Source organism: Melospiza melodia, chromosome 15, assembly GCF_035770615.1.
Source record: "Melospiza melodia melodia isolate bMelMel2 chromosome 15, bMelMel2.pri, whole genome shotgun sequence".
NCBI classification, from domain to species: domain Eukaryota; kingdom Metazoa; phylum Chordata; class Aves; order Passeriformes; family Passerellidae; genus Melospiza; species Melospiza melodia.
This window is the reverse complement of record NC_086208.1, coordinates 5,171,971-5,194,419: the sequence shown is the minus strand read 5'-3', so window position 1 is coordinate 5,194,419 and position 22,449 is coordinate 5,171,971. Positions and strand designations below refer to the sequence as shown.

The 22,449-nt window shown below is 38.5% G+C and overlaps 1 protein-coding gene across 2 annotated transcripts; it reads left to right on the top strand.

Annotated features, from left to right (window-relative positions):
- Positions 1 to 5,395: 5,395 nt before the first annotated feature.
- Positions 5,396 to 22,437, top strand: CHRNA5 (cholinergic receptor nicotinic alpha 5 subunit). 2 transcript variants are annotated; one of them, XM_063169487.1, is made up of 6 exons: positions 5,396 to 5,532; positions 14,366 to 14,517; positions 14,807 to 14,851; positions 16,114 to 16,223; positions 17,158 to 17,980; positions 19,958 to 22,437. In XM_063169487.1, the coding sequence occupies exons 1-6, from the start codon at positions 5,427 to 5,429 to the stop codon at positions 20,117 to 20,119; spliced, it is 1,398 nt and encodes a 465-aa protein (XP_063025557.1). In that variant the 5' UTR covers positions 5,396 to 5,426; the 3' UTR covers positions 20,120 to 22,437. The 2 variants fall into 2 exon arrangements, with proteins under 2 accessions (XP_063025557.1, XP_063025556.1); XM_063169486.1 differs by having other exon boundaries at positions 17,158 to 17,989.
- The last annotated feature ends 12 nt before the right edge of the window (positions 22,438 to 22,449 follow it).

Here is a 22,449-nt window from a genome sequence, read left to right as displayed (position 1 = left end):
TAAGATGTTTTATGTTTAGTTGAGTGTTGCTGATACTTCCCCAGTGAATTTGATTCCTTTCTCTGACACACCAGTCAAAAAAACTAACCAGTTAACCACCAATTAATTGGGCATTAATTAGGAATCAGTCATTTTTGTCAAGCTTCCCCCTCTACTGAATGCAAAAAGGTATGATTGTCAGATTAGCAAAAATCTCTTCTACTTCTGAAAAAAAAACTGATCTGGAGTGAACAAAGGAGATTAAAGTTACTGAAAATTGCTGTGCACCCATTCAGATATCAAAAGCAAAGTGAAAAGCCTGAGTGCTTAAAAGTGAGGCCTTGCTGAATTTCAAACCATAGCAGCAGTGATCCAGCCCATTTGTGCCCACCCTGGATTGTATTGATCTTGTAAAGTTGGTTTGATTTTCTTACCCCAAAGGATAACTGATGTATACAGGATTTAATATGACCATTTAAAGGAACAGTGTTTTGTTGGTTTATTCCATCTCAGACATTTTTTACTAAAATGTACTTTGTCAACATGGCCAGAAATGACCCTTCCTCCTGACTAAACCCATTTTTGAGTTCACTGCTGTAAGAGTCACTGTGGAGAACAGAGGGAAGGAATCTGACTCAAGATGTCTGTGCTGCAGCTTGTGTAGTTGTCCTGCGCTCCCTCTGGCAGCCTCTGTTCAGAGAGGGGGGAGGCTGTGGGTTCTCTGCAGGACCTGCTTGCTCATTCTCTAAGCCTTGGTGCAGCCCAACTGCTTCAGTCTTTAGCACTGAACTTGGATAGCACTTTGTTAATACACAAATTTTATAGCTAATGAAAGTTCTACTTACACCTTGTGCTACAGTAGGTCTTCCAAATAACAACATGGGAATGGTATTTCATGTAACAATTCCTGAATAGTTACAGACAACATGCAATGGGTAATATTTAATCTCCATTATAAAGGATTGTATAAATACCTCAAGCTCCATTTTATGTAAAAAATCAGTGCTCAATCTTTCTATTTTTTGATACCATGAATGCAATATATCAGCATCTTTTGCAGATTTCTGGATTGCTGATGATGGTTATACAAGTACTTGGAAAATGCTCTAAAAGCAGCAATGCCAAAATGGAGTTTTTTCTCACTTCTCAAAGATTACTTGCAACAATATGTGATAGATTCCAGCAATGCTTTCTGTCTTCTGGGAAAGTGTTAGTGCATCTGAGATTGTGTTCATCAATGTATATAGTTCATAAAAGGCAGTTTGTTTGTGTAATAGTGTAAGCATTATCAGGTATCTTAGAATATAGACTTAGTAAAATATTTTTCTTAGAAACATTTTTTCTAAAAAAATGGGGATAACTCATATATGCATATTTTGGTTGAAAGAATTACCAATATCATTTTCTTGCCAAACATGGCATCATTTGCTGGTAAAGGAGAACTTTTTAGATACTGTAATAATAAAAAGTTGGAATGACTTAAATAAATGTATTGAAGCATTGTAATAAGTTTTAAAAGATCTATTTATTTAAAGGTTTTGTTTGCACAAAGTGGAAGAAGTATTGTCTAATACTTCTTGAGTATAATCTTTGAACAGTAATTACCAATTTCATTTAAAAAACCATTATCTCTCCTGAGTGCCATTAATAGCTGATTGTGAGCTGAGCCTCACTACTGCCTTGGAATAGGCAAGTAACTCTAGCTGGCAGTCATGCCCAAGATGTACAGCCAAGTTCTCCTAACCAAAATTTAATTTGGGATTAGTTTCTGCATTTGAGCCTAGGGCAGTAAGCAGATGCTGGAGATCTTTCTTTATTAGAATCTTCCTGAGCCATCTGGACACTAATGCAAGTTTCTTTCCTGTTCTTCCTAGAAATAAGAGCAGTGTTTGACTGCATTGGCCTGTTGTATTGATTCTGGCTTTGTGTGTTAAAAAAAAAAAAAAAATTAAAAAAAAAATCACCACCAACTGTGCCTTCTCTGGGAGTGGTTTGGGGATAAGTCGTAAGAACAGAAAAATGATTCTGGCGATACATTTGAGGTATCTTTGCTAATCAAAATGATCTTCCTGTTCTTTGTATGTTTTTTTTTTTTTTTTTGTGTATGTAGTGTTTACATAGAGTTTACAGTGTAATACATAAGTATTTAAAATATTTAGCTATTGCTGTGGATTTAATGTTATTTTAAAACAAGATCTTCATGTGGTGCTGTGGAAGGTGACAGATTTTTCCAGTTAGGTAAAAGTATTTACTTAATATTGTTTGCATAATAGGATGTTTGTAAACTTAAAAAACTGGTTAGCTTATATCTCACTTGAGTGCATGATAGAACTTGTTAGGGCAAATATGCAAATATACACAAATAGATTGTCCTAAGAAATTGTAATGTGGTTTGTTATTCTAAGTAGTTTAGGAGATAATGAAACTACTGCTTCTCCAATAATTACCTGTGCTGTCTCTTGCATCTGTCAGTGTTTAAAAATAGTTAGCTTGTTTTCTAGGTGACTGTATCCTGTTCAAATAAAGTCAAATTAACTTCCAAGACTGCTTCTTATATGACCTCCTTTAGGTATGTTTCCCTCTTAATCCAAATATTTTGCTTGTCAGTTACAAAAGCACCTGAATTAAGAGACAACAAAAAACTCCTGATGTTAAATTTGACAGTTGCTTCTGCTTTCGTATGTATTTCCAAGGTAATTATTTATTCTTTCTCTTCATAACCTTAGAATTAGGAAAATTTAAATAAAGTGTGTGAAGATTTAATAAAATGTGTTGTGAAAATGAATGTAATTATTGAAAGGTGTTCAGTGGTTTCAGAGGCCTCAGGACTGTGATACATGGATAACACAGCTCAGTATACAAGACATGTAAGTCCAAGAAGCTGGTGCACTCAAATACTTCATACATGAGAGAAATTGTTCCATTTTAGACTGGTGGGGATCCTAAGACTTATTTAAACATCCTTCATTTTCTTTAGAGAGTGTTTTCTGCTATGTTCTTCTGCAGTAAAAATGATCCTAATTTTCATATTTTAATTGCAGTTATTTCTACTACAATATGAAAACCCACTGAAGTTTACCCACTCTGGATCTAAGAGTACCATTCACTGGCTTTAATCTGGAGAAAATTCAGCTTCACTAAGTTTTTAGAACGTTTCTCATTTTACAAATAGAATTGAACAGCTGGCTATTTTTATCCGGGTTTAATTTGGCATTTGGCTTTCCAGTTAAACTACTCTTCAGTGCACAGTAAAAGCTGCCATCAGCCAATTTATTGCAGATTCTCAGAGTGTACTTTAGCAGGGACCTTCAGATGTCACCTCCTGCTGACAAGGGTCCTTTGAAAGGCAGCATTACTCATGTAATTACTCATGGCTTTCATTTAATGGTAAATAATAAACTTAACATGCTGCTGATACTATTGACATTCTGCTCCAAGTTCAAAGCAGCAGGAAAAACATCTACGTATTTACAACTAGTGTTTTCTAAACAGTAATAATACAACATAATTAACATGTGCCAGATGATGCTACATAAAATATTTAGCAAAATGTTAGGCATGTAACCCAGACAGTTTAATCCTTTTATATCCCACAGCATCTGTTTTGCCTAGTTAGGACCCAGCTGCACACAAATCCACAGTTATGTAATAAAACCAGTTTCCTATGTCCTGCACGTTCTAGTGGCAGCTATGTTCAACATTGGTAACAACACATTATGGCTCTAAAATGCATCAGCTGCACTGCTCAGAAATACAAATTTCACCTGATAATCTCATGTTAGGAACACCAGGTGCAGTGTGGTAGTGAACCAGCTTCCATCAAAACTACAGAGTTGCAATTTTAGTGCAAATATTGCCCAGTAATTCTTGAAGCACTCAGAAAATAGCAGAACTGGAGTGTCACCAAAAAAAAAAAAAAAAAAAAAAAAGTGGGTGTTTGTGCCCTGTTTTTTGGCTAAAATATATTTTTCATTTACTATAAAGTCTTGAGTTGACAACTGCATATACATTAAGCATTTCAAAAAAAGAGCATCCTGCATCCTTTATATGAATACTTTGACTGTAGAAGATATGCCATATACAGATGGATTCTTAATATATAAAATGACCATATTTACTGCAGAGCATTCAAATCAATACAGCCTGTCACTAGAAGTGTGCTGGGAGAAACTCCTGTGTAAGCAGCCTTTTGTGTGTGCTTGTGCAGCCTGCATTATGTCTTGCACAGACATGCACAACCCAAATATGGCTGCAGGAAAAGATAATACACAAAAACATGAGGCTAAAAATTAAGAAAGGGATTGAAATGCTCCAGTATTCTGTTTTGGTCATTGAAAAGAGTCACTGTTTACACAGACAGATGTGTTTTTTCTGTGAAATAAAGAACTGGTATAAAAGAATTTTGATAATCAACAACATGATTAATGAAATTGCTGTTTGGGTAGTGCTCATTTTAGAAAGGTATAAAGTTGCTAAAATTATTTGAGTTAAATAAGGACTATTTTCCTGAGGAATGCGGTATCTAGCACTTTTCATGTATAAGCTGATTAACACAGTAAAGTCATTTAGCCCTTCTTTCCACATCTTTTCTCTCTATGAACTACTAAACACTGCCTTAGATGTAAAAAATGTGTTATTGCCAGCTGCTTCTATTTTTTTGGCAATGTGTACACTATACATTTCCTTTAAGACGATTTAGGAAAAATCACTGATTAAATTTCACCGTGTGTGTGTTGGAAGTTGTCTTTTGTAACAGAATTTATTTACCTGATACAGAAAAAAGTGGTGTTTTGTACAGAGTATTTATTATATATGTTGTATGTCTGCAATATACCTAAAGATGTGGAAATATCCTATGCCTTTTTAGCTTGCATTAGCTTATCTATTTTAGATTAAAAGTTCCAAAATATTCTAAATTAGAAACTTCTAAAAATCGTAGTACTGATTTAGAAACTTAGAAAAAAAAAACCCTACCGAGTGTTTCAAATGGAAATTAAAAGATTATTTTCTGGCCAGAAGTCACTTACACTCGCACCCTCCCAGCAGCACAGAGCAGCCGCAGCAGGCGTTGCCCGGGCGGCTGTGCCGGGGTTACCGAGCGCGGGTGCTGCAGCGGCCCCGCCGCGCTGGGCGCGCACCTGCTCGGCCCCGCCAGGAGCCGCTCCCGGGCGGCGGGACGGGCACGGGGAGGGAGCCTGAGGGCGCAGCGCTGCCGCCTCCTCCCCGCGGTACTGCCGGCAGCTCCTCCGGCCGCACCGGGGCCGAGAGCGGCTCCCGAGGCCGGGGGGCGGCCGGCGGTGGCGCCGGGCCCGCGCCGTCCGAGGCTCCCGCCCCCCGCGCCTCCTCACGGCCCCCGCGGGGCGGGGCCAGCGCCGCCCGGCCCCAGCGGCTCCCGGCTCCCGGCTCCCGCCGCGGGGCTCGGAGCGAGCGGGGGCCGTGCCCAAGCCATGGCCGGGCGCGGAGCGTGGCCGTGCTGCGGCCGCCCTCCGGCCGTGCTCCTCCTCACCTGGCTCTGCGCGCCCCTGCTCGGCCAGCCCGGAGCCTCACACGCGGGTAAGGCGGCTCGGGGCGGCCCCAGGGGTGAGGGTCGGCCGCTGGGAAGAAGAGTGAAGGGTGAAAAGCGCTCCGGTGAGGAGCCAGGAGGGTGGCGGAGGGGAGGGCTCGGCCGGCCGGGGGTTCCGAGCCCTCCTGGCGCTGTGTGGGGCCGCCGGGGACGGGGCGGGCGGTACCGTGGCCCGGGGGTCTGCGGGCGCCGCTGCCCTGCCCGGCTGGGAGCGCGGGCAGCGGGAGCGCTCCGTGAGGGGAGGGCGTGAGGCGGGATTGTGCGGGGAGGGGGGAAGCTGTCGGAGATGGGCTCTCTGCGCCAAAGCTTCGTTTTCCGCGCCGTCAACTTTTTCCCGGCCGAGGTTAAGGTAAGTCTGGTGCCGGGTGCGGTGGCGGCTGCTGAGGGAGGATCGCGGGGCTGCGCTGCCTTTGGGAGAACGAGCGGGACCTGCGGGGAGCGCTGTCAGACGGGCTCACCAGGGCTGTCCCCTCACCGGAGAGGGGGAAAATGTCTTTGCTAAACTATAGCTTTTCAGGTGTGTTATCAGTCCCGAATGCCTCACATTTCATTAGCTTACATTACGTACACTTCCTAAATGTGCATGTATATAACGCTTTAAAGATCTCAGCTGCCGCAGCTTTCAGGTTTTTATCTGCTCACTTTGTGAGGGGAGGTGCAGATGTAGGTTTGTGGTGCATGCTCTGCATCTGGTACAGAGGTAAACTTGCAGAATATGTTTTAATATCTGTAATTTCGCATACGGATGTGTCTGCCCGTGAAAACAACCCTCTTAAGAATTTATAAGACAACTGAAGAATTTATAAGACAACTGTCTTTAGTTTAGTCGTGCATCATTTCTTTGACTTCAAAAGAGGCAGTCTCATAATTCAATCAGGATTTAACTTTCCGAGTTGAAGGATGTAAAACAGCATGTGAAGCTGGAGTGTTTATAGAATTATACAAAGATTAAAGGAGCAAAATCACCGCTCTTCCACAGATTTATTTAGAAACAGTTGCTTCAAAATGTTGCACTTACATAATTTTTAAGTACATTCCCAAGAGTCTTGCAGAATGTCTTGAAAACATAACTACAACAATTAAAGGCAGACAGAAAATTAATGAAAGATAAATTTGAACTTTTTTTATACTAACTGAAAATTGAAAAAGTGATTGTAAATATAGTTTATTGAAAGTTGATTGTATCAACATCTAGGTTTTAATTCAGCCTACAAATACTCAGTCTGTTATTGCTGAATGTGATTTAAAAGACTATTCTTTGTGCCAAAATTTTGAAAAGGAGTGTTTTTCCTGTTCTTCATGACAGAAGATGCAAAATCATTATGTGACATTACATGATTTATATGACTGCATGGAATTACCTGCAGTCAGGGTAAGCCAGGTTTTGCCTTTTGGCACGAGCCAGCAGTTTTGACTTCACTGATAACCAGTTTTATACAGTGAGGCTAAAGTTTCTTTTCATAACTTGTTTTTTCTAAAATGAAATGAAATTTGCTATAAAAGTGCTTGTAAATTAATTTAGTGTTTCCTTCAACTAATAGTGAACGAGTATTTTATCTTGGCTAACTCCGAATTGTCAGGAGAAAACATTTGCTAATTTAAAATACAGTCAAAGTATGTCTTGTTCTTGCTCTGAATTTTTAGTTAACAGGTGAGACTCGAATGCCCGAATGGAGCTGAGGTTAACAACGACCTCTAGCCTAGCCCTGCTGTGCTGCAGACCTGTGATGGTGTTTCCCTGGCATTTCAGGCACCCAAGCATTTTCCACTCAGTTTAACGGATCAAATCCTTCTCCCTGCCCAACAGAAAGCTGCAAACCTTTCTGCTTGTATGGGTTTCTTGTGATTTTTCTCTTAAAATATTTTGAGAACCTTAAAATATTTTAAGAACCTCTTTCCTTAGAGGTGAGCATTGATTCGTGGAGAAGTGCCTGTGTTGATTTGTAGAAGGAAACACTTGCATAGTTTCCCACTTTTTAGAAGGGTAAAACACAGGGTTTGTGTGATATTATAGGTTTTGAAATCTCCCCATCTGGTTTTGAGCAATGTAGCTGATTTCTGTGAGCTGTAGGATTCTGTGTTCCCGTGTATCCAAGACTGGAATGGAGCTGAGTGTGCAAAACACTCCTGAGGCAGAAGGTAAGGCTGGTGCCCAAAGCCTGCAGCACACAAGCTGCACTGGCAGCTTGTGAGAAGCACTGGCCTGTTTCTTATTTCCATAAGGAATTTTTAATGTACATTTCAGATTTGTGTTTAATTTCATGACACATAGCCTCTAAATTTATAAATGGTTCTACTTATCAGGTTCTACATCTTGCTCTTCCTTGTGCTATCTGCACTTCTGCACACCCTTTTTGCTGCTTGCTTTCAGCATCCCTCGGGGCTGACTTCACAGTCCGTCCTCAGTGTCAGCAATCAGTGGAAATGATGGAATGATTCAAAGGGGTACAAAAAGAGATGACAAAATCCTGGATCTTCTTTACAGGAATGTCCTCCTGCCTTCAGCAGGACAGGATTTTCCCTGATGTGAAAATCCTGGGAGGAGGATCCCAGTTGTGGCTGTGGGAGCTGAGTGGAGCAGGCTGGTGTCAGTGAGCTGGGCAGGAGGGGCTGGGCAGGCCCAGGCTGCAGTCGCTGCTGCAGGGAGGGCACTGTCACTGCTGCAGGGCACTGCCACTGCTGCAGGGCACTGCCACTGCTGCAGGGCACTGTCACTGCTGCAGGGCACTGTCACTGCTGCAGGTCACTGCCACTGCTGCAGGGCACTGTCACTGCTGCAGGGAGGGCACTGTCACTGCTGCAGGGCACTGTCACTGCTGCAGGTCACTGCCACTGCTGCAGGGAGGGCACTGCCACTGCTGCAGGGAGGGCACTGTCACTGCTGCAGGGCACTGTCACTGCTGCAGGGCACTGTCACTGCTGCAGGGAGGGCACTGTCACTGCTGCAGGGCACTGCCACTGCTGTGCCAGCCGTGTCACTAGGGGGGTCAGGAAGCTCTTTGGCACCTGGTGTGGACTTGCCCTAGAATCCATAGCACAGAAAGGAATGGTTGGTGGTCCAATTAGCTCTTAATCTAAAGACTGACTGTCAGTTCACATCTGTTTCTGGTTAGTTTACAAACTACATGGTCTGTTATAGTTATTAACCAAACTTGTACGTGTATTCAGAAATATGTGCCATAGTTATACCTTGTTGCTAAGCTGTTAGGGGGTAGTTTCATTCTCCTTTACAACCATCAAGTTGTACCTTTAACATTGTAAATTTGAATTGAATGTGAGAAACAGCTTCCCTACTTTCTTGCAGTTCAAAATTCCTCACACTTTCATGTCCATTATATGTTGTTTTATTTTGCTCCTGTTTGGCTGGAGGTTGATGTGCTAGGTAAAAGAGAAGGCACAAATCTTCCCAGTAACTCTAAAGCCACCTTTTCCATGCTTGTAGGTGTGGTGATAGGGTTTGCCTTTATTTTTTAAACAGGGGAGGAAAAGATAATTCTGGAAAGTTCAGAATGTAATCATTGGCTTTTCTGACTTTTATTCAGTAAATAGAATAAAGTTAGTATTGCTGCTTTGACTTACAGACATCCTAGTTAAGATGATTGTGATCTTTCTGAATGCTTGCTGTTAATTAAATGCTTGACCGTGATTGGATTCTGGGCAATTGCTAATGCATAGAAGGAAAAGTAGGCCAAAAAATTAAAGAGCATGCAGGAAGTATGACTCATGATCCTTTTCAAAGGGTCAGAGGAATCAGTATCAAATAAAACTTCAATTTGATACATTACACCTGTCTTTTCCACCTAATGAAGTAATGATGGGAGATCATCTCAATAGATACACTGGAGTACTGAAGGCAGGGATACTGTGTATATTCCTTCACCTTCCAGATTTTTAAGGAAATTATTAGTTGTTAGATTTGTGGATAAGTTTGTGTTATATACCCAGAGTTAAAGAATATAAGGTTAACTGCAAAGTATGGATATTTTGCAGCGTTTATTGTCCTTAGTAGTGTTGTGTTTGTTGGTTTTTTTTGCTGTAATGGTGGATGATTAAAAATATGCATTAGTAATATGTATTACTTCTGAAAATGCATGTTAACATTACACTTCAAAGTGACCCTTCCCCTTTCCCCATGGGCCTCCTTTTGCACCCAGTAGTGATGTAAAGAAAACCTGAAATCATTAACACTCAATTCTGTCAATTAGAAAATGCTTTGAGTTACACTGTTTAAATTAGAAAATGCTCTGAACTGTGCTGTTTAATGTCTAAGGACCAGTGTTACACCTGCACTGCCAATCTGGCTCTTAGACTCTCTATTTAAGGAAGTGCAGAGGAATACAGAGTTCAAAGAAAGCTTGTTATTTGGAGAAACATGGACTGTGGTGTTCCCCTATTTTAAAACAAAGATTTATGAAAATACCTCTGGGATCAAGCCTATAACACTAAGTATTTCACTGGTAATTCTTATAAAAGGAATAATGTTGCTAAATCATATTAAGATGCTTGGGAATTTAATCCCATAATGATACAGTAAACTACAAGAGTGTTATTCTTTTGTAAAACCCATCTTTTGTTTCTTATCTACAACATTTTAAAAGTTAGCCATTAGCAGCCCACGTGAAATTATGACTTGAGAACGTTATCAAGATAAATGGACATGTACATGTTTCATCATTCTACTCATGCATCTGAGGCCCATGTAATGTTTCACCCTATTTTCTAAATAGTTCTTCCAAAGTACTTTAATAAAAAAGTTTGTTAAATACCTATGAAGGAAATGGTAGAACTGAATTTTTAAATACAATGTTTTCAAGGTCAAGCGTTTCATTAGAATTTTTACTTAGCCTTTGTCCTCCAGCTACTTCAGAGTTAAAAAAAAATGGAATAATTTGTGCATAAACATTTGTCTCCTTTGTGCAGAATTAAAATTTAGGCCATCCAACCTCATATGTGATTTAGGTGTAGGTTTTTTGGGTTTTTTTTGTTGCTAAATGTGGACTTACACTGAGGGGCAGTGAGAAGAATTTAAGGTGCAGATAATAAAGAAAATGTTGTCATTGGGAGTTGCCACTGAGCAGCAGAGAGCTGCCTTTGGTTCAACCTGCAGGGGTTCCCTGGCCTCAGTAGAAATGGAGCCACACAAATACAGGCCAGCTCAGAACTGCCCTGCAGAGGCTACAGATCTTTTAAGTATTTTTTAGTACTCCGAGCTGGTGGCAGGGGTGAGTGTTGCCATAATCTCTTGCCATCTGATTTAGGATGAGATTGTACTCTGAGTTGTTTGTTTGCTAATCTTGCTAGTCATAGGTTTTAACCTCTTTCTGTTTTTCCCCAGCCAGCAGAGCTACTCTGCTGCCTTAAGCCACTGAAACTGTTTTACTTGTTTTCCTCTCTTTACATTTTTTCCACTTGTCACCAGCTCTTCACAATTTTTTAATTGATGTTAATACAAGGAGTAACTAAGAATCACAGCCCCTTGTTGTAATCTTAAAATCATAGATCCATGGAAAAGAGATACAAAACATACGCAGTCTGTGTAACAAATTATTTGAATGGCCATGTTAAATAAAATGTACAAGGTAGCGGTGATTACTTATTTTGTTTTTGCCAAGTCTTAATATACTCATACCATTCCCAGCCCCTCATGGAGCTCTCCTTTGTTCAAGAAGTCTTTTCTAGACCAGTTTGCCCCAACGTGTTAATAAAGAGAATAAACCAGAAATATTGAAAAGTGTGGATACATCTGTGATCAGACAAAGAAAGAAAGAAATAATTGAACTATATTGTTAGTAAATAATGGTCGTTGTAATAGATTAGCGAGTATACTATAGGTCTGAGTACAAAATGTTTGAAAAATAATCTAAGTATAGAAAAGCAGTAAAGGAACATGTCCCCTTTGAGCAGAGCAGAGGAGATGCTGTGTTTTAAGAGAAGCTTGATCTGGAAACAACACGTACCCTGAGGATGCTGTGTGGTTGCACAGGAGCTTGTCTTACAGGAACACAGAAATGGTGAAAGTGCAACTTTGCCTCTGCATTGCTTCAAGGTCAATTAATTGAGAGATAATATCCAGCTGCATAGTCAGTCTTAAATTCAGTTGAGAGTTGTAACTGGAGGAGGGAAATGTAATTAATGCTAATATAAAAATCAAGTATTTATGAAATATTAGGCTGAAATATACACAAAACCTTTCATAATTCAGGAAATAGGGATATAGAAATAGAGAAATTAGGTTGTGTCTTCAGGAAGTATTCTTTTGGATGCCTGTAAAATGTAGGGCTTGGCAAATCTGGCTATAGTTACAAATAAGAAAAAATCCTTGGCTAATGAGGATATACTGAACCAGTTAAATATATTTTTGGCACTTGTACATTTACAAGATAACTTGTACATGTGCAGCATTCTGTTGCTGGATCCTTTTTGGCAGCAATTCTTATGTCCTGTGAGTTTTTCTGTATCCACGTGAGCTGTCTCAGTGGTATAGTGTAAGCTGCCCATCAGTTCTTTGCACATCCCACAAGTCAGAAAGATTTGTATTTTGAAACAGAAGGGTGACCTGTCTTAAAACCCAAATGTTGATTTGGCCCACAGCAAGAACCATTCAGCAGCACATTAGTGTGGGGTAAGACTTGTAGGAAAAAGTGTGGTGGTGTTCACAGGGCTCTGAGGAAGAGGGAAGAGACGAGGATCTGACTCCATGTTTCAGAAGGCTTGATTTATTATTTTATGTTATATATTATATTAAAACTATACTAAAAGAATAGAAGAAAGGATTTCATCAGAAGGCTAGCTAAGAATAGAAAAAGAATGGAATGATAACAAAAGCTTGTGTCTGGGACAGAGAGTCCGAGCCAGCTGACTGTGATTGGCCATTAATTCCAAACAACCACATGAGACCAATCACAGATGCACCTGTTGCATTCCACAGCAGCAGATAACCAATGTTTACATTTTGTTCCTGAGGCCTCTCAGCTTCTCAGGAGAAAAAATCCTAAGGAAAGGATTTTTCATAAAATGTATCTGTGACAAAAAAGGAGTCCTGCTCCCACTGTGCTGATCCCATTTCTTAGGCTGCATTCTGCTTTTGCTGCTCCTATGGCACTTCAGAGAAATCTGGTTAGTGTGTAAAATAATGATATTCCTCCTGGACTTCCCCACAGCTGCAGTGCCAAAGGCAGGGCTCTGCCTTGCTGAGCTCTGCAGTGCTTTGGCTGTTTTCACCAAAGGACCTGTACATGGAGCCTTTTGCAGCACAGCAGTCACACTGCAATGAATGCAAGGGAACTTAAAACTTGGGCTGCCCATCTCGGTTTGTCATGTGGGACTGGGTTAGGTCAGTTCAATCAATGGCTGAAGTGGGGTCAGCCTGGCCTCTGCCACCAATGCCAAGTCATGCAAGTGTTGGTCAGACTCTGAGGGAGCTTTAGCAGGTTTTGTGGGAATGAGAGCTCCTGCCCTGTGCAGGTGTGACACTGCCTGGCATACAGTGCAGTCATCCCAGGCAATTCTACAATCCTAGTCCTCTTCAGTACCTATGAATTGCTGATTTACTGAATGTTGATGGTAATGAACTTCAAGCTGACATTATTTATGCTGCCTTTAATTGATACTTTGTTTCCTTTAGCTTATTTTATGAGAAAGATTAGATACTACCAATGTTTTTTCTGCTTGTATCATTCCTAGCTGATCTACTTCTGTTATGTTGACTAAATTCACCTCCTCTCCAAACAAAGTAATGTTAATCTTTTAAATCTCTCCTTGTATGGATGACTGTCTCTGGTTTTAATCTGTTTATGTCATTCTCTGGTGATTTTCTGCTTCTGATACATCTTTTTTTAGATGGATGCTGTTAGTGAGCACATGATTTCTAGAGAGGTTGTGCCAGATTTATGTAATAGCATAATATTATAAGTCTGCATTTAAAAGAGATGGTGGTGAGCTCCTTTCTTTTGGTTATGCTGTCCCTTAAACTGATGATAACAGTTGCTAGATCTTTTTTTGGCATAGTTCCCTTTTAAATTTCATTGGTAAGTAGTAAAAATCTTAATCTAGAACATGTCTGGTGGTCATTCTAACTTATGTCTGGGGATTGGAGACCCTTCCATGCAAGGTGATGTGTGTAGTTTGTGCTTCTCGAGGCAGCAGCCATCTTGAGGTCTTTCACAACCCCTTTGAAAGCTGTTCTTATTCAAGTTCTTTAGCTAGACTCTGATCTTCCCTTTTTTTCCTCCCCTCTCTGTTAATCTTCCCCAGAATGATCCCTTGAGAGCTGTGAAAAAGAACTGGAAAGGTGCATCCCAGTCAGTGTAACATTAGAATGGGTAGAGAGTCAACTGTAAATAGTTTGGGAAAGTACTCTACAAGTGCAGCAAAATTTATACTTTGTTTAATGTATCTCTTCTAATGTTTGGGCACATTTACCAAGAGACTGAAGTTTCAAACTTGATTGCAAGTTATGCAGTATTGCACAGGTGTGTAATGTGGATGTAGGTTGACAGAACTTCAGTCCCTCATGATCAGCTTTCTGTTTTAGAGGAGTTCCATAGTTGCATGGCATTGGGTAAATGATATAAGAGCTTTTTGCCTGCTGAGATTATCTTAATGTTCTTGAGTCATCAATTTTAGAAGCGTGATAATGGTATGAGGATGCCAATAAAAACAGATAACTTCATAAAATTCTACTTCCATGACCTTGGACATGCTTCCAGAGAGAAGGGGATGAGATGAGAAATTGAACTCTGCATAAAAAAACTGTAACTGTTTGGACATAATGCAGATGTACACTGCTCATTTGAATCAATGTTAATATTTTTTTTATTTTAGCTGTATCTGAACCTTCTTTTATTGCTAAAAGTGAAGATCGTTTGTTCAAGCATTTATTTGAAGACTATCAAAGATGGGTTCGTCCAGTGGAACGCTTGAATGACACAATAAAAATCAAGTTTGGCCTTGCAATCTCTCAGCTAGTAGATGTGGTATGTATAGTAAATAAGTTGGGTTTTTTTTCCACTAACTTTAAAAGGAACATAATTTCATGTGAAATAATTGAGCCTGTTAAACACAATAGATTAAACATCTTAAATTATTATCTGTGTAATAAAAAATGCCCTGTAGATGAATATATAATGTTCTCATATAAACATACTTAGTGATTAGAATGCTTTCAGCAGTGTGTTTTGTATTTTAAGTTACAGACCTCTGTGAACTAAAGCAGCTATTTCCTATGGATAGATTGTTTTTTGTGATATATGCTTTATTTTACAGGATGAAAAAAATCAATTGATGACAACAAATGTATGGTTGAAACAGGTATGTGTAAATATTTATGAAAATTTCTGAAGCTTTAATAACTGCAAATCAACATTTAGGAGAAACTTTTCTAGTTAATTGTATATTCAAAAAACTTAGCTCTTGCAAGAAATTTTATTTCACATAGTATCTTTATAGAATGCCCCTGAAAATGCTTTAAAGGATTAATTGTGACAAACCTCTTAAGAAAACCATAACAAGCTAAATAAAAATTCACCAAATTAAAAGCAATATGATATGGCATTGCATGACCATTTAATATACCCAGGTGTATATAACCAACCATAAATTACTGCTTCAGTATGTAAGTTTTTATACAAAAGTTTTATCAAGAAAAGTATGGTTGGTATATTATTCTGTATAATATTTTTGAGGTCTTTTTCCTGTAGGATATTTGAAATTATTGGATATACATTACTGTGAAATTCCAGTTTCAAAGTTAAATATGCTTGCTAGAAGGAAATACTTTTTTCTTTTAAGAATATTTGGGTTTGGGCAGGAAAAAGCCTCCAGCTTTGTAATTGTCAGAGTCCAGTACTAAACTTAATTGCCACTATTTACTCAGCTAATGCTGCTCACAAATCATTCTTGATTTAACTGAGAAGAATCTTTGCAGATGCTGGGTATACTTACTAGCTTATGGAATTATTTTTGTTTGGGCTCATTCTTTTCTGTTTGTTTATTTGAGTTTTTTTCCTTTTGCTTCCCATTTTTTTTCTTTTTGGTAACTGTAATTTTAGGCCAAGTTTTTATTTTTAGGAAAACTTTGAGATTAGTCAGCAAATATGAGATGGCCACGTGAGCTGATGATTCTTTGTGTCCTCTTTAATAGTTTCTGCAGGTCTTCTTGAAGTTGAACCAGTTTTAAGAGTTGGAACATGATGAGGTTTTTTTTGTATAATGAAAATGTTTAAATTGCTTCTGATTAGCTTCCAGTCATTGGTATTCATCCAGAACAAGCTTTTTTTCAAATTTAATTTATACAATTAAATTACATTAGAATAGCTCTTACTTATAAATGCATGCTCTGAAAAAGGAACATCATATCTTAAGTTCTGTACAGAAACATTGTCAAGCAGCTCTTACAACAGAAAACAAATACTGAATGAGGTAACCACATGCCTGTTCAGCAACTTCACTGTTTGATGCAAATTTTAGTTCACTTTGATTGTTGTTAATTGCCCTGTTATCTATTTTCATCTGCTATCACCCTGCTGAAATCCACTTCCCAATAATGATTTTTACATCTCACATATCCACAGGAATGGATAGATGTAAAATTGAGGTGGAATCCTGATGACTATGCAGGAATCACATCTATCCGTGTCCCATCAGATTCTATCTGGATTCCAGATATTGTGCTGTATGACAAGTAAGGTTTGAATCTTTTCATACAAAATGCATTTACTTCATAACTTCTCTGACCAAACTGCTTCTGGGAGGCTCATTTAATGGACACAATGTGTACATTTAGTGGGCTAAAGAACCTGTGGAAGAACTTGCCTCTGAATGCAGATAGACTTTGTTGCCATGTTAAGTGCTCAGATGTTTTGCTTTACTTCCAAATGGAATTTCTAGTCCCTTTGAAAAGATTATTTCCATTTTGTTGTGTGAACTTTTTTCTTTATTGGAGAAAAATGTCTTGCACAGTGCTGGGTATAAATAGTGTAGTGTGATGGGAGGGAAGCAACTAATTTATGCTGTTGTAGGTCATATTCAGCATGGAATTAAAGTCAGGCACATATAACTGTAAGGGGGGGTTGGATTGGTTTTGACTTTTTTCTTTTGAAAATTAACAGATCTCAGAAACAAGAACTTTTGAATTAACCTTTGTGCACAACCCAGGTGCACATACAGTGCTTTTACATTTCCAGACTTGTTGAGTCAGGAAAAAAGGCTGTAGCAGTGATTGTAAATTCAAGTTTGGGCACAAGTATTATTTTACCTGTTTAGTGACTCTTTTTCTTCAATAATTATAGTTTGGCTGAATTTAAAAGTACTTATTCTGTGTTACTAATAGAAACACCAGAGCTGAGTCATACTGATAAAGATTAGGATTTTACAATCTTTTCATAAGATTGGGACCACAGAAAGTTGCACAGATCTTTTCAGGACTTGAAAATATTCTTCAGTCTTCCAAAGCTGTTTACCTATGTTAGCTTCAGATTTGAGGGGAAAAAGTTGACTATGAAGACAATACAAAATTTTGGCTATCAAGGGATAGACAGCTGAAATGACAATAACAAATTCTTTAAATACATCCCCACAGCCCATTGTAATTGGCTGTAATTTATCTCTTCTTTCAGTGCAGATGGACGTTTTGAGGGAACATCTACAAAAACTGTGGTAAAATATGATGGCACCATTGCTTGGACTCCACCAGCAAACTACAAAAGTTCTTGTACTATTGATGTAACATTCTTCCCCTTTGACCTTCAGAATTGCTCAATGAAATTTGGTTCCTGGACTTACGATGGCTCACAGGTTGATCTAATTCTTGAAGATTATGATGTTGATAAAAGAGATTTTTTTGATAACGGAGAATGGGAAATAGTGACTGCAACAGGGAGCAAAGGAAACAGGACTGATGGATGCTGCTGGTATCCTTTTGTTACATATTCATTTATAATTAGACGTTTGCCCCTTTTTTACACTTTGTTTCTCATTATTCCTTGTATTGGGCTTTCATTTCTAACTGTCCTTGTCTTCTATCTTCCTTCAAATGAAGGTGAAAAAATTTCACTCTGCACTTCAGTACTGGTATCTTTGACTGTTTTTCTTCTTGTTATTGAAGAAATTATTCCATCATCTTCTAAAGTGATCCCACTCATAGGAGAGTACCTGGTGTTCACCATGATATTTGTGACCCTGTCCATTGTGATCACTGTCTTTGCCATCAACATCCACCACCGCTCCTCGTCCACGCACAACGCCATGGCGCCCTGGGTCCGCAAGATCTTCCTGCACAAGCTGCCCAAGCTGCTGTGCATGAGGAGCCATGTGGATAGGTACTTTGCTCAGAAGGAGGAAACAGCCAATGTGAATGGCTCAGAGTCATCCAGGAACACCTTGGAAGCAGCTCTGGATTCCATCCGGTACATTACGAGGCACGTGATGAAGGAGAATGAGGTCCGTGAGGTGGGTGTGTCAGTCCTGCTGCCCTCATTTTGTACAAGTGCAAACTAGAAAACCAAGGGCTTTACTGGGCAGCTGCATTTTAAGGATGTGCTGCAGATTTCCAGCTTTTGTACTTCGCTGAAAGTTGTGGAGTTATTTCCACTGGAAAAAAGTGCAAATATGGTACAATACTGAGACTGTTTGGCTGATACAGTGCAGTACTTGGGGTCTTCAGAAGTCTTTTGCTGTTTCCTATTAGCTCTTATCATTAGTTACACATTGTGAGACACTTGTCTGTGACAAGAGCATGTACTGTAACTGTTCCCTACAGCACTGCTGAGATTACAGAAGGAGCTCTTTTCCACTTTAAGGTTGTACCCAAAAGGCTGTCTTGAAAAATGCATTTGCCTTTTATTTTCCAAATAAATACTGCCAAGACTTATCTTGCAGCTTTCAATTTCAAATAAAAACTGTTTGAGTGCTCTAACTTATATTAATTTAAATACAGGCTATAGCCATATGTTGACCATTATGTGCTCAGATGAAACGTGGACTCGATGACTTCCTAAGTGTTCTCTTCTATCCTTACTATTATTTGTCCCTAAGTTTATCAAAAGATGTCAGAGGCTTTTTTTCAGTGTCAGAGTGCATTTTCACTCTGAATTATCCTTCATGAATGTTTACAACATTTCTGTAAGAGCATTAAAATCTGTTTTCTTTACATGCTCTTTAAGCTAGCGCCATCGGTACATCAGAGATTTAAATGCTATTTCCAGTCTGATGTAGAAGTTTGTAGAAGTATAGAAGTCTGTGGTGTACTGTCTGTTCCTGATGGCAAAGGCTGGGGTTCTTCCAGTCTGGGAATTGCTGTCTTCAGAAGGCTCTGGTTGCTGAGAGTGTGTTCTCCCATAGGAGACTAGGAGTAATGTGCCTCCTCTGCTGTGCCTTCTCAGGACTTGATTCTGACATTGTCACAAGGGATGTGGCCTAGATTTATAGTAAATGTATCTGCTGTACTGTTAAAGCAGCATCTGCATTGTATGAACAGCAGAAATAGAATAGTTTGCTGTTAAATACATAATTTCCTGTAAATTAAGGGTTCACTGTGAGAGACAAGTAGTAAGTATTTTGTTTTCCAAGTGTAATTTTGTTACTATAAACCTTGGAAATTAATATACAGCTGACTGGGGATTCAGTTGTTTTGTTATTACTGGGCTCCAGAGAATGCAAGCTTTAATTGTCAAAGTTCTTAATAAACACTAGACAGCTGGTGCTGTCATGGCCTTACATCCTAGGAAACATTAGGCTTGGGAAACATGGATAGCTCCAGTTCAAATCCAACACAATTGTTTGGCAGGGTTTTAATTTGCTTGCACAATTATATCTGCAATACTTGCAGAACTGTGTATAGATATGAATAATTTTATCAAAAAAGAAAAAATAGTCATGAAACTCCTGTGAGTATTCTCCCCCGTGTATAATTCTTTGCAGCTTTCAGCAATTGTTTGTAACAAAACAGCTGCTCTGTACTAACAATTTAAAATTTTTTTTTTATTTACTGCTTGGGAGGTTTGGTTTTGGTTTTCTGGTTAGTTTTTAGTTTTGGGTTGGTGGTTTTGGTTGTTGGGAGTTTTTTTACAACTTTTGCTTCCAACTCCTGCTTGGGAATTCCACGTTATGATGTCATGTGCCATGCATCCTGCAGTACGTTAGAAAATGGCAGGCCAGTCTCATCTCTATAGATGAGGATATTTGGTGCTTCTCAGGGTCAATTTTTGCATCAAAATCTACATAGCTTATCCATCTTCACAAAGGGAAGCTTGCTTCACTTCTAACTCCCAGTGTAATTATAAAACATTGCTCCAGAGGGTTTTCTAGGGACATGGTTGGATAAAGCCTATCTTGAATTAACTAATAATTGCAGGATTTGGTGCTGTGTTTTTACCTGTTCTTGCACTCACTGACCAACTCATGTGCTCTCTGTTTTAGGTTGTTGAAGACTGGAAATACATTGCTCAGGTGCTTGATCGAATGTTCTTGTGGGCTTTTCTTCTGGTTTCCATAATTGGATCACTTGTGTTATTTATTCCTGTTATTCATAAATGGGCAAGTATAATAGTCCCTACCCATATAGGCAGTACAAATGCATAAAATATTTTTGGAGCTATCTCCTACTGATCTGGCTCTAAGTTTTGCAGTAACTCTGTTTCCATGCATGTTCTTTCTAGGCATGTTTCTGGTAGAGTGAAAAAAAAAAAAAATCCAGAACTAGAAAATTAGGTTTATTTAAAGCATGGTATTCCCAGGACACACAGAAGTCAGTCTGCTTATTGCCAGTCTACTGAGTTACTGCCAAGCCAGGTCAGAATTAAAAGAACCTTTTCTAGCCATGGCATGTATGATTTATTAAAAAAGCAGACACTGACAGCTACTGTGATATAGAAGGATTTCAATTTTTTAATGATAATCACTGTAGTCCAATTATTAAATGACTATATAAATCATTATACTGAATATTAAATAATTGCATTTACACAGTAGAGTTGCTTATTTCAATTTAGTGCACAAAGGTGAATTTTCATCAGTTCTCTTCAGTGTGTTGCGGAAGTCTGAAATTTCACCAGAATAATTTAAAATAATAAAAATATAAGTTAAACCTCCTGTATATATAATATACAACTAAGAACAGAAATTTGGCCATGTTTGATCTTTATAAATTTTCACTGGAATTTGCTGCTAAATTTTAAAGCTTGTTAATTCTGTGATACCAGCATGAACATTTAATAAGCCTTAAAATGCCTAAAGGATGTGTGTATATTGATGTCTCCATCAGCTTTGGAAAGGAAGCCAAAGGCAGTTATTCTAATGGGCTGGAACATTCAGATTTCTTTACTCTTGATGAAGAATTTGATACAGTGTGTGAGTTTGCAGACAGGTTCATTATTTCCTGTGTCTGGATGTTTCTCAGAATTAAGATTTTAAGCATGGGCAGAAGGAATTTGTGGAGCATCTTTCTGAAGGAAATGGATTATAAATTACTATGCTGTGGAACCAAATGGAGATGATAAATGATTTTTACATTTGTTTAATTGAATTTGAGAGCTGCCTTGGATTAGTTCTTTCACTTTAAAAACCATATGTAACTCTAAGCAGCAAGGGCTTAGAGTTTTCTGAAATTCTTTTTTCCTAAGATCATTGAAAATGAACTTGCAATTTTTCAATTATTCCATTAAAATGCATTCTTTACACTGATTCCAATGCCACCTCTCTTCCTTTCTTAATAGTTTTATTTCTGGAAAAGACTCTAAAATAGTTGGGTGTTTTCCTACATTAAAGTTTTTTCAGTGTTGTTCATAATATAATTGCATCCTGTAGGCCTAATGCAGGAGTAGAGCAACTCTTAGGAAGTTTTTATTTGCTTGAATTACTACATGAATAATAACATGCTTAGGTGAGAAATTTTAATGTAAACTGTGGTATCTTTTATAATTTTAAGTTTTTATAGTGATTATAAATTTGAACAATGGATACATATTTCTGCCACGCTCCCTCCCAGATCTCCTTTAGAAAATCCCTGCACTAATTATAATAGTGATTACTTATGTCATAATTTATTTATAATTGAATATTTATTTCAAAATGTTTTAATCTGCAGGACATTCTTGGTTTTTTGTACCATCTAAAGGCTCACAGGTAGGAAAATGATATCAGGCAGACCTTTTTTTTCTTTTTTTTTTTTTTAATAATAGCAGTTAGGGAATTACTCTTCTTCAGTTACACAATTACATCTGATATTGGATTTCCATTTTTCCTCTATTCCCATCATAACTTTCAAGGTGAATTTGCAAAGATTATCTGTTTTAATTCATTAATATAAGAGCTTTAATTTCTCAGTATTACTGAGGTTAAACAATGCATCAATGACTTTCTCTGTGTGCAAGTTGCAGAAATACTTCAGATAGCTTGTTTCCTCTTCAAATACAACATTTCTTTTTAAAGTCTTCCATAGGTTTGAATTACTGAAATTTACTTTTACCTGTAGAGAAAGCAAAGTGAGTACAACTGTAGATTAGATATATATCTTATTTTTTTAACTCTCCATTTCATCTCTTTCCCCTTGTTGAATGATGTCTCCAGGCTGCCCAGTTGTAACTGATGGGCAGCAAGCACATTGTCCCGTGGAGTCACTCCCTTTATTATAGTAGCTCACAGTTTTTGGAAATGTATGAATTTCTTTTAGGGACTTCTAGTCTGATCATGATAGATTCAGGTAACACAGCTGACACTGGAATCCTTGGGGTCTTCTGCTTATCAGGTGTGTCTGAAACAAAAGAATGTTACTGTACTCAGAAGCATGGACTTTTACTTCTGTAACTTACTGCTGAATGTATTGAACTGTAGGTAATACTACCTTATATAGATCTGTCACTCACTCACAATAAATGAAAAAAAAGGCACAATTTTCAACAGTTTGATTCTCT